The sequence below is a fragment of the Pelophylax lessonae genome (genome assembly GCF_965119305.1).
Source record: "Pelophylax lessonae genome assembly, chromosome: 1".
Taxonomy (NCBI): domain Eukaryota; kingdom Metazoa; phylum Chordata; class Amphibia; order Anura; family Ranidae; genus Pelophylax; species Pelophylax lessonae.
Genome location: NC_138768.1, coordinates 273,427,259 through 273,440,176, shown reverse-complemented (window position 1 = coordinate 273,440,176; position 12,918 = coordinate 273,427,259). Strand labels below are relative to the sequence as shown.

At 43.1% G+C, this 12,918-nt stretch overlaps 1 protein-coding gene across 1 annotated transcript in view; it reads left to right on the top strand.

The window, feature by feature from the left end:
- The window catches only part of BCR (BCR activator of RhoGEF and GTPase), a 95,916-nt gene that overhangs the window by 62,838 nt on the left and 20,160 nt on the right, over positions 1–12,918 (top strand). Inside the window, exons 8-15 of the mRNA XM_082259900.1 lie at positions 573–713; positions 1,636–1,757; positions 1,844–2,012; positions 8,117–8,236; positions 8,346–8,421; positions 8,550–8,654; positions 9,696–9,770; positions 9,879–9,976. Coding sequence (XP_082116026.1) covers positions 573–713; positions 1,636–1,757; positions 1,844–2,012; positions 8,117–8,236; positions 8,346–8,421; positions 8,550–8,654; positions 9,696–9,770; positions 9,879–9,976 — 906 coding nt within the window. The remainder of the gene's footprint in view (positions 1–572; positions 714–1,635; positions 1,758–1,843; positions 2,013–8,116; positions 8,237–8,345; positions 8,422–8,549; positions 8,655–9,695; positions 9,771–9,878; positions 9,977–12,918) is intronic.

Here is a 12,918-nt window from a genome sequence, read left to right as displayed (position 1 = left end):
TGGTATTACAAGGACACCCCCCCCCCCTCCCCCGCCACCTTCTGTGGCTTGCGTGGGTCTGCCTTCCCACTGCAGCTTACTGTAAAGGGGCAGGTAGGCAGGTAAGTAGCTCTTAATGCAGAAGAGACAAAGCATGTCTCATTAAAAATCTGGCCTGTCTGCCCATTTTCATTAGCCTACAGTTCCACTTCAAGTAAGAGAAAAAACGATTGAAGCCTAACTTCAACTATCCCTGAACCAGTTACAGCAGCACCTTCTTTTTTTTTTTTTTTTGGATTTAAAGCTGACGGTGACAGTTGTAAGCACCCCTGTTAGTGTTAGTTTGTTCCAACTCTTGCAACTGTAACTTTTGTTTGACAGCTTGGCCTTTTAAAGGAAGTGGAAAAAAAATGATGGCTCTACTGGCAATATTAGTGTTTTTTAAAGGACTCAATAAAACTGTTACTGTGTTAATGCTACTGATAATACTATACCATATATATTATTTTGCCCATAGGTCCACCTAACTAATGGACTGTTACTATGTGGCTTTATGAATGGTACGATTTTTTTAATTGTATTGATTTTTACAGGACCTATTAAAGCACACACCGACCAGCCATCCAGACTACCCGCTGCTGCAAGATGCACTTCGCATTTCCCAGAACTTTCTGTCCAGCATCAATGAAGAGATCACTCCCAGGCGGCAGTCAATGACTGTGCGGAAAGGAGAGGTGAGTGACACACTACTGGTGGGTACAGGCATTTTTTAATGCAAGTGGTGTATGTATGTATGTATGTACAGGCTGGAGGAGAAAGAAGCCGCAAAATGAACAAGTCATTTGTGCTGCAGTTCTCATGGGTTACCAAGAAGCCTTCTGATAGGAGAGAGATGAGGTTATCAGTTTGCTTCTTCTCCTTTTACTGTCACAGGATGGGGAGGGTCAAGTGCTACTTCTGAAGCAGAGAAAAATCAGGTTTACTGTCATGCCAGAAAAGGCTATGCTGTGTGGCATATTTGTGTAAAGTCCAAGACTGGATTGACAGAAATACAGTTCCTTTGGCAAGTAAAACAGCTTCCGTGTTTACAGTAGTCTATGGTGTTTTAGCTGTTTGCCTAAAGTTCAACCTTTTAACTATGGACATATACACTCATTGGCTGCTTTCTTAGGTGAACCTACCTGATATTGCAAACCGGTTCAATGATTACCTGAACAGATATTAGTCTGAGGAATATAATCTAAATGGCTTTGCCTGTTAAATGTTGGTGCCTGATATGGTGGCTGTAACATGTCAGATATTACTGACTTCCTGGTACTTTTACGTAAAGTCTCACAAGTTTACTGAGAATGGTGCAAAAACAGCCAGGGTTCACCTTTTTAACGAAAGGGGACGGAAAAGGATGACAAGACTTGTCCACACTAACAGGAAATCTCCAACCACTCAAGCAGCCACTATTGTCAAGAGTGGTGGGCAGAATGACATGTCTGGCTGTATTACACTATGAAAAATGGACCGGCTGCAGCAGCAGAAAAGAATGCTGGGCTCAACCCCCATCATCAAAGAATAGGAAAATGTAAATGTTGTTGGGTAGTATATAGAAAGTATATAGATTCACTTGTATAATCCTGTTCCATTGCATGTTCTATTTTGCAGCATCGACAACTCTTGAAAGACAGTTTCATGGTTGAGCTCGTTGAAGGTGCCCGAAAACTGCGTCATGTTTTCCTTTTTACCGACCTGCTCCTTTGCGCCAAATTGAAAAAACAAATAGGGGGGTGAGAGCATACTTTTCATTATAATAGGTTTTCTACCATTTATTTGAGCGGTTTATGGAGCTAATATATGATTTCTTTTGTTGCAGAAAAAGCCAGCAGTATGACTGTAAGTGGTACATACCATTAGCAGACCTGACCTTCCAGCCTGTTGATGAGTCTGAGGCTGCTGCTAACATTCCTCTGATACAAGATGATGAGCTAGAAGCCATGAAAGTGAAAATATCCAATCTGAAGAGTGATATTCAGAGAGAAAAGGTTAGCTGTGTGTGCTGTATATAGATACGTTAAAGTGATACTTAGCATGCACTGTTTACTTTACATTATCCCCTCTTTATGTATATGGATGATGGCCAGTATTTGTTTTAATAAAAAAAAAATGTAGGTATGTTTTTTTATAATCAGTTGTCATGTGACCCAGCTCTTTACCAGCCTGTCTACAGGGAAACCTAAGCAGAAGGAGCTTCTGGTCCTCTGGAGAAAGAGGAGAAAGCACCATCTGAGTGCAGCATTAATAGTAACTTTAATAGAAAATGGTTATAAAAACTCACATAGCAAGTGTAAGGCAAGGGGAACCAAGGACGCTGCAAGGAATCCCAGAACCCGCCTGGAGCTAGGCCTCTAAGAGGAGCACGGGTATCCAGCGACTCCTCTCCTCTGTCTGACATCACATCCGCTCATGTTTGCTCTCCAGATGCGCTCCAAGCTGGTGTACGGCGGTTCCAGGATTCCTTGCAGCGTCCTTGGTCCTCCTCTCCCGACCAGACAACACCATCATTCACCCATGCACAGTGGCCTTGCAGGACGGGATGTTCGCTACTACATTGGTTACAGATGAGATTTTACTTACACTTGCTATGTGAATTGTTATTACCGCTTTCTATTAAAGTTACTATTAATTCTGCACTCAGATGGCGCTTTCTCCTCCTTTTTTCCACTGTTTTTGATCTTATAGAGATGGCTTACTCTACAGAAGGCTGCCACTAATACGTGCATATTGCTTATGGTTTTATATGAACTGTTCTGGGACTATAACCGACTAAGGACTCAGTCCATCCACCTTTTTGCGCCCATAATATCCATTACCTGCTTCAAGTCCTTTGCTGCCGGCCACAAGTTAAAAAAAATAAAAAAGACCTTCGTAATACGAAATAAAAATACTTCAGCATGAGTGTGTATTTTGTGTATGCTTAGAATTACAGGGAGGTGACGCCTCCATAAAATAATTTGTAGTACCCTGCCTCATTGTGTTTAGCTGGGGGCATGGAGGAGGAGGGAGGCTGCCATTTATCTGGAGTGTATATACCCACATGTGTGACTCTATAGTCACATGGGCTGCACAGATCAGAAAAGGAGGAAATTAACAGCTTAGAAGGGAACTGAAATTGGAGCATGCTCAGTAGATGTGGCAACATCTGGTCTACACAATCTCAGGCTGCAGCAGGGACACAGACAGAGGAAAGCGAAACATACCTGTGCTCACATCCCAATAGCCTCTACATGTATATAATCCATCAGGTGCTAAAGGGATGTGACCACATGTTAGCATTAAATATTCTTGATGAATATCCTGCACACTGCATACCCTTTCTAGCAAACTTTGCAAAAAATAAAGCAGGGGTTTTTAGTTCACATATATTGCAATACATGTTTAAGCTGGCCAACTGCGTAAAAGTAATCCTTCTATGGCCAGTCCCTACTCTGCCCTACAAATTGCAAATACTCCAGTGGATATAGTACCAACATGGGGCAGATAGACAGAAGTTACAGGAGGCCCACAAGGTTCAGGTCCAGCCACTGACCTGCAGTGCAACAGAAGCAAGATCTACCTGTGCTCAAATCTCCATAGCTTTTATATATATATATATATATATATATATATATATATATATATATATATATATATATATATATATATATATATATACCTAATGGATTAAATACATGTAGAAGCTATTGGGATTTGAGGAGCACTTCTGTTGCATTACAGGTCAGTGGCCAGACTGGAGCCTTGTGGTTCTCCTGCAACTTGTGTCTATCTGCCCTGTGTTGGCACGATATCAACTGGGTAATTTGCAGAGCAGAGTAGGCACTGACCATAGAGGGATTACTTTGACACATTTAGCCAGCTTAAAAATTTATTGCAATATATGTGAACTAAAAATTCCTGTTTTTTTTTTTTTTTTTTGCAGTTAGCTAGAAAGGGTATATAGCAGTGTGCAGAGGGTTCATCCAGAATTTTTAATACAGACATGAGGGAGGGACAGTGAATGGCAGGATCGACCAGTTTTTTTGCAGAATACAGAAAACGAATCCAATTGTGACCAAGTGACTATGAACAGCATAGATTACAGCATATACTGACTTTAATGACACTTTAAATGCATATTGTATATGCCATCAGGAATTGGAAAAAAAAGTCAAATACTTGAAAAAATAGAAGGAAACCTTATGAATATTGTTTCGGGGAGATAATGTTGGTACTTTGAATGGAAATTATTTTAATATGGGGCAGCTCACCATTGTAAGACTGCAATACAATGATATAACTGCAGCCATACTCTATCATTTGTGGAAAAGCAGTTAGGCTTTATCTTGTATAAGAGCAATGTGACCATAAAGTTTTGAGAAAGCATTTGTAGAGCCTTCAACAAGCTTCCATTCAGTACATTCAAGTACCATTCAGCTCCAATTTTGTTAATGTTGAACACAGATCCTAATGGGAGTGCTGATTGCCGCTTTAAACAAGCTGCTAGCTGGTTTTAGCACTTCTTGAAGCTTGTTGAAAGCCTGTTGAAGTCTGCTAGCAGGTTGCTTTAAGTGGCAATCAGCAATCGCATTAGGATCTGTGTTCAGCATTTACAAACTGGTGTTGAATGGTACTTTAAATGCTTCATCAAAGCTTGCTGTTCACACTTTCTTATACAAGCTGAAGCCCGTGTGAAACAGCCTAAATTCCTAATGGAGTTCCAGTTCTGCTTTCTTGTTTGTCCCTGCACCACTTTACCTCAGTACAGGGTGGTAGGATGATTGAGGATTTCCACAGCAGACTTGGTTTGTAAAGGTTTGTTTGTGTCACAATAGGAGACGATGCTTTCTGAATGGGTAGTGTGGAGTCTAAACCCCACAATTCCCCAAAGGTTGCCCATTGTTTATCTTTCCTACAAGACAGACAGACACACAGACAGACAGAGACAGACAGACAGACACAGAGGCAGACACAGAGGCACACACAGACAGAGACACACACACAGACAGAGACACACACACAGACAGAGACACGCACACAGACAGAGACACGCACACAGACAGAGACACGCACACAGACAGAGACACGCACACAGACAGAGACACGCACACAGACAGAGACACGCACACAGACAGAGACACGCACACAGACAGAGACACGCACACAGACAGAGACACGCACACAGACAGAGACACGCACACAGACAGAGACACGCACACAGACAGAGACACGCACACAGACAGAGACACGCACACAGACAGAGACACGCACACAGACAGAGACACGCACACAGACAGAGACACGCACACAGACAGAGACACGCACACAGACAGAGACACACACACAGACAGAGACACACACAGACAGACAGACAGACAGACACAGACAGACACACACATCTTCTCCCAGTAGCACCTGGCAACTCGCAAATTCCCCACACTGTCTGCAGACCACACCAATGCCTGCCTTCGGCCAAATGAAAGTAGTACATTCTTCTCCTAAATTTAAAGAGAATTCATGAAAATAGAAATATTGGTGCTTCTATTGGTGACTGGTTTTAAGGTTGAAAACATGTAGGGTTGGCATTGTTATTTGTGGCTTACTACTTTTTTGAGTCCCTGATCTAAATTTGGGTATCAGGTAATGTGAATCTGCTTGTTTAGGTTCAATGATTCACAAATCAGTGAAAAAAGGAATTCGTAATGACCACCAAGATTTCCCCTTAAAAACAAGTTAAAAGTAGGAGAGCGTTGGGAAACCCAGACTTTTCCCCTGGCCTACAGGATCCGGCCTTCCGTGTGTTGAGGGCCAACGGTGTCTACCAAGCCAGACATTTTCTCAGCGGGGACTGTTGGATGTCTCGCCAGACCCTATTGTCGAGCACCATGTTTGCCACCCTGTCGTTCTGGCAGAGGGTGCAACTTGCCCATTTTCTCCAATCGCTACCGCCGGCGACCTCTTTTTCCAGACGCCTCACGCCGTTTGAGGAGTTGTGCGCATCGGATGCTCCGGTGCGCCATGCTATTTCCCTGCTTTATCGTATCGTGACGTCACCCGGACAGCCTTCCAGACCCCCATACATGTCTCTATGGGAACGTGATTTGGGTGTTTCCCTTTCGGATTATCACGTCGAACGTATCCTCTTCTTCACCTACAAAACCTCCACATGCTCTAAATACCAGGAGATGGGTTATAAGCTCTTGACCAGGTGGTACTATACCCCGGTTAAACTTCGAAGGATGTTCCCCTCCTGTTCTGATCTTTGCTGGCGATGTGGCGTGGAGGTGGGATCCCTCCTCCACATTTTTTGGTCTTGCAAACAATTACAGTATTTTTGGTCGGAGGTCCTCCGTATTATCCAAAAATTCACAGATCACACCCTTACCCTGGAACCAGCCCTCTTCCTCCTTCACCATCACAGCTTCCCAAGGGCGTCTTATCGGAAGTCAATTTTGCCGATACTGCTAACAGCAGCCAAGAGCTGTATTCCTCTCCTATGGAAGCAATCCCGTCCTCCTACTGTGGCGATGTGGTTGCGCAAAGTAGCGTTTATTAATGAGATGGAGGACTTGCTGGCGGCCGAGCGGGGCACTAGAGATGGGTTCCTCAAGCGTTGGTTTTATTGGCATGAGTTCAGCTCGACCACAGAATACAGAGACCTTGTCGCATAGCTGATTTGCTCGCACTCGATGGCCTTCTCCCCTACTTACTCACCCCCTTGTCCCTTTTTATGTGTGTCATGTCGTCCCTCCCCCCCTCCTCTCTGTGTCGTCCCCTTCCGATGTGGTGCTTCCTGATCTTTGCTCTTTCCTTCTTCTACCTGTTTTTCTTTTTCTTATTTGAAAATTTCCCCAGTTCCTATAAGGTATACGTGACACTACTACCTTCTTGTGGTTCCTCGGATTGGCGACCCCGTGAGGTACCCTCCACGCTCCGGTATGCCGGCCATGTGACAGAAGCCGGTAGGGGTGTGGTTCTCTCTGGGACCGGCCATCCTGAAACGTACACTGCTGCGATATATATTATCATTTTTCGCATACGGCTATGTTTATCTGATTTACGCCTCATGTAATGCTGTTTTCTTGATGCTCGGCTGTATTTCAATTAACTGCCTTTGTTGACTTGTATACCTTTATCCTTTCTATACCTTCAATAAACATTGAATTTACAAAAAAAGTAGGAGAGCGTAAAAACAAAGCCCGAATGTTTGATACAGGAGTTGCTACTGCAATTTAGTACTAGGTTGTGATTGCGTGAAAAAGCCCTGTGCTGACCTACGCTGATTTGTGATAGGAAGTATAACAACTCTGACCAGTAGTAGCCCAGCATGTGTAAGCACTGCCTATAATTCTCGCACACAATGATGCAAACCGTTTAGACTAAAGCTGACCATAGAATGTTGAACGAAAATTCTTAGGAAAAGGAGTATTTAAATGTAGTTTGAAAGATTTAATTTGCTTTTAGCATTTGATTTTGGAATGAATGAACTTCACCAAATGAAAACCACATACACTATTTAAAAATTTGTTCAAGAAATATTTTCCATCCTGGTCCTTTGAATTTACTCATCACTGTGTTAAAGACAATTGTTAATTTGACCCACTAATGTTTAGAAATACGAGGAAACTTTATTAGAACATTATTTTCTTAATGCCTAGTACACACAGGCCAATTGTCGGGAGACTTTGGCCGGTTCCATAAAAAAAAACAGACATTCAGCCCGTTTGTGTGTCAGCCAGTCGAACAGAAGCTGACAGGCCAGCCGACCGGTTCCCAATCAATGGGGTGGGAGCATCCCCGTCAGAACACAACAGCTCAGCAGGGGAGATTGCTGTATTAACATTGGATCGTTAGTACAGTGGCTCCAAATGGAGCTGTCAGGTTTTTTTTTTTTTTTTTTTTTTTTTTTTGTTCAACCCACTGGGTTGAACGAAAAAAGAAAAAATTATTATGTGCCAGCCTTACGAAAAGTAGTATACCCATCTATTGCTAGCTTAACTCTGGTTGCTAAGTTATTTGTTCCACTCATCAGTGAGACCTGGCAACTGTATTTGATGTAGCCTTGGAGGACATTGTATTGCTAAACATTTTAAGTACATACTTCTTCTTCTAGAAAGCAAACAAAGGAGGAAAAGGCATTGATCGTCTGCGCAAGAAGCTTTCTGAGCAAGAGTCAATGTTGTTATTACTCTCACCAAGCATGGCATTCCGAGTCCACAATCGCAATGGCAAGGTGGTTCTTTGTATCTTGTGTTTGGTCTACCCTTGTATTTGTCTCTTATCTTCACTTAATATCACTTATGCCTTTTATATGCCTTACCTGATGACAATGTTTCTCTTAGGGTTACACAGTCCTAACATGGTCAGACTATGAGCGTGCTGAATGGGGGGAACACATCCGAGAGCAGCAGAAGAAATGTGAGTGTGTACCACAAGGGGAATCTTGTATGTCATGGCCCAATAATTAAAATCTTTTGATTTTATTTATTATGTATAGAAAGTTTTTTGTCACTAATGAATGGCTTCTTTTTTTTTTTTCTTTGTAGGCATGAAAAGTTTCTCTCTTTCTTCACTGGAAATCCAAATGTTAACAAACTCCTGCGTGAAACTGCAGACTGTCCATAGGGTTCCTTTGACATTGAATAAGGAAGGTGAGAAGGATTTTTCAGTTGGAGAAGAGCAGATAATATTTGTAAAGGAAAGCTGTGCATATTTAACCTAATGGCGCTTCTGTCCGGTACATGATTGGCTCCAAGTGCTGGCTTCAGTGTAGAGGAGGGACATCGGACAACGAATGCCCCATAGTAAATCTATGGGTGATGTCACCACCAAGGCTGTGCAGCCCTTGTTGCTGCTTCCTCCTCTCCCCTGAAGCCGGTCACTGGAGAGTTCACGTGACCGGACCAGAGTGCCTTAGATTAGTTAAGTATACACATCTTTCCTTTACAGGGTAGTTAGACTTACATTTATGGTGGGAGTAGATGTAAGCTTAGTTAGTTTTTGACCAGTCTTCTACCTTAAAGCGGAGTTCCAGCCATTTACTCACCTCTCCAACGGTCCAGCGATGCGGCCGCCCGAAGCCTCGATCCTCTCCCTCGGCGCCGGCATCACTGCTGTGGGCACCCGGCTGTTACAGTTTGCGGCTTCACAGCCGGGTACCCACTGCGCATGCGCGAGTTGCGCTGCGCGCCGTGATTGGCCGGCAATCTTCTGGGACCTCTGACGTGTCCCAGAAGATTGCAGGGAGGGAGGGGGAGAGGAGAACTTCCGCTCAGGGCGCCGCGGCGCTCCGAGCAGAAGTGGGAGCGGGTACCTGTCAAAACTAGGTACCCGCTCCCCCCCCCAAAAAATGACATGCCAAATGTGGCATGTCGGGGGTCAGGACTCCCTAAAGCGGAAGTTCCACTTTTGGGTGGAACTCCGCTTTAAGAACATGTAGTGGTGGGGTTCTGTATATATTGCTGACCCGGTTTGTAGTATTTTAATTTCATTTTCTTGTCATTCATCATTATCTTGGTGCTGGTGAGGATCCCAGGTGATGGTATTTTTACCATTTTGGGGAGTCACAAACTGCTATTATATCCAATAAATATAGTTGATGTCCCATATTTTTACTGGAGGACATTACCTTCTGTACAGGAAATTGTTTTTAACATTATATGTTGACATTTTTTGTTGCATATTCTTTCTAGATGATGAATCTTCTGGGCTTTATGGTTTTCTAAATGTCATTGTCCACTCTGCCACTGGATTCCAGCAAAGCTCAAGTAAGTAAAAGTCCATATAGTCCCTCTTACAGTCCCCCTGCACAGTAAGTACAGCAGGCTGTTATTACTGGGCTTGGTTTTTTACATTGTGGTATTTGGCTCCAACAGATTTGTTCTGTACACTGGAAGTGGATTCTTTTGGATATTTTGTTAACAAGGCAAAAACACGAGTCTATCGCAACACAACTGATCCGAGCTGGAATGAGGTGGGGATGATTTTGTGCACTATATTTTTCCAATGTTCTAGTTGTGTTTGATTAGATTAGGGAGGAGTATAGCACCTATGGTTTTAAAAACTGATTTTGTTCATATAGGTAGATATACTGTACATCTTATCACCCAGGATTTCCGCTGAGTAGCATTGCTAGAGAATCAGGAAACTGATTTTACAAGAATACAAGCATCATATCTGCCAGTATGAACAAGCCCTTTCATTATAGTTTTAAATGTTTTGTAGGAGGTGGAGGCAATGAGATGTGAAAGAATAGCAGAGAGATTTTCAAATGCACTGAAGTACACTTAACTAGTAACCAAGTACTGTGAAGGGTTCTTGTATCTTCTGCTCATACAGGTTTTGATGCGTTTTTAAAGAATCACGTTTAAAGCTCAAATTTAGAGCAAGGCAACTTTTTCACATGGCGAACTGATCGGGTCTGCCTATCAGTTTTTAAGGTGGACGCGATCGGACCATCCATTGCCCTCTATTAAGGAGCAGATGTCAATTTTGCACTCACCAACATCCGATCCTATCCAGTAAAAACAGACCAATGAGGGATCTGTTCGCCACCTGTCTGGCGGGGCGGATTGGATGATCGTTGGGATAAACTGACAGGCGGTCCATTTACATCCGACCACCTATAGAGGAAATTGGGCTGTGTCCATGTCTGCTCTGCATAAGCGGAGTGGACGTGGACTTGTCATTCGCCTGCTTAGCTGGCATCAGTGGACAGATCCCCCGCTGAGCAGGTGAATCCGCTGGCGGAGTCCGCCCGTATGAAAGAGCGCCTAGAGCCTGTGCGTTTGGACTTTGTTTTCGATAGCTTCAGTTTGAGATGTTTCTGAAATCCTTTACAAGTGCATCTGACCTACAGTTGACATCCTGACCTGCATTTGACCTGCTTCAAGCAGAATTTGTATTCCCATAAACTTATAGTTTATGTAGTTTAAGGTTTGAAAGTATTGCAAGATATTTAGAAGAACAGATATGACTGTAAATACAGAAATCATTTAAATCATGATATTTGTGTCCCCACTAAAATATTGAGAATCATGGTGGTGTTTTAACAACTAATACAGGAGTTTCTGAACTAAGGTGGTCAGTATGGTTTTTGTTGCTGCTGTGACAAATATCGTACTATTATAGAAAAAATATTTTCCAACTAATAATCACACTGTCTTAAAAGTTAATGGGGCGGTTTGAGTCTAGTTTGGTTTCCCATGCCACATATTAAGAAAAACACATACTAGCTTTAGATTTTAACTAAATGTAACATATCTGAGGGAGCACTACCATGCACATGGAAGAGCTTTAAAACAAAAAAAAAAAAAAAAGTTTATTTTTCTCCCAAGCAAGAACAGGATAGACTTAAAATAACTCTGCATCTGATGAAAAGTATGTCAAGCTAATGTCAGTGCAGGATAAAACAAGTTCTGCCTGAATGATACCAAGCTTTTTGAACAAAGAACATTTTTCCTTTTTTCGAAAGTACAGCTAAATATTGATTTTCAAACTGAAAGAAGGGTTAAAGGAAACCTGTATCAAAAGAATTTTGAAGGCTGCAACTGCTGATCTTTCTGAAAATTCTAGTTATCTAGATATTTCTGGCCTTAAAGGAGATGTACAGCCAAAGCTTGTTTGACTATACATCTATGGGCCACAGGAGTGCAGTTCGTTCTGCACTCCTGTGACCCGCTCTTTGCTGACGTCACATGTGTCGGTCTAGGCACCACATCATCACTACCATAGAGTTGGGATCTGCCAGGTGCCTGGACTGACACCTGGCTCAGCCTCTCAGTGAGCCGCTGAGAGCCTGAGCCGGCTGCTCCCCGCTCCTCCACGGCTCAGCTGTTCAAAGAGGAGGGGGCAGAGCAGAGAGCCAGTGACTGACAGTCAGCGTCTCTGCTGACGTCACAGATGTCGGTCTAGGCACCACATCATCCCTACCATGGAGTTGGGATCTGCCAGGTGCCTGGACTAACACCTGGCTCAGCCTCTCAGTGAGCCGCTGGGAGCCTGAGCCGGATGCTCCCTGCTCCGCCACGGCTCAGCTGTTCAAAGAGGAGGGGGCAGAGCAGAGAGCCAGTGACTGACAGTCAGCAGCCCTCTGCTTTGGGAGCTGTCAGAACCAAGCGATTGGTGTTCAATTGCTCGGTTCTCAGTACATAGGCGCCGGGGGACAGATGCAGCATCGAACCGAGTTAAGTATAAATGGGCAATAACCCCAAACTTCACTTTTAAAGTGAACCTGAACCCAAAGTGAATATGTTGCTATATTAAAGGGAACATCTAAAATGTAAATTGTTCCTAAGCAGTACCCTTTTGTCTAAAATTAATGTAATAAAATAGAGTACTTTCTGCACCTAAACACTTCTGGGCTTACAGTCTCGTAGCTCTATATTTGCAGTGGGAGAACTCAGGCACTGTGCAAAAGTCTCCTGGGATTTGAGATCTCACTATTAGGCTGCTTTCTGTTCTTGCTGGAGGAAAAAGCTGTACATGAGGACATGCTTCTCCAAGCACTTGCTTAACTCTTTCTGGGAATTTCGCACCTCTTCTACTGCTTCTTGATCTGATCACCCCCTCCTTTATGGAGATGACAATATGAAGACAGTCCAAAACAAGGTGTGGTTGGTCCATAATGAGGAAGAGACCAGCTGCAGGAAGACAGCAGGCAGTGTTAGCAACTTATCCTTTTTTTTTTTTTGGGCAACTGCTTCTAGAGTTCCTCACTAATAATTTTGGAACCACAGACCCAGAACAAGCAGGAATCTAGTATAGTCAGAGGAAACTAAAAACTACAGATTGTAGTTTATTTTATGTTTCAGGTCAGTAACTGAAGTATGGAAGGAAATCTTTTAATCAGTATAACAGTGAGGCAAATTCATTTTCTTCAAAAAGAGACTCCAGCAGTTGTAGCCCCCATATTTT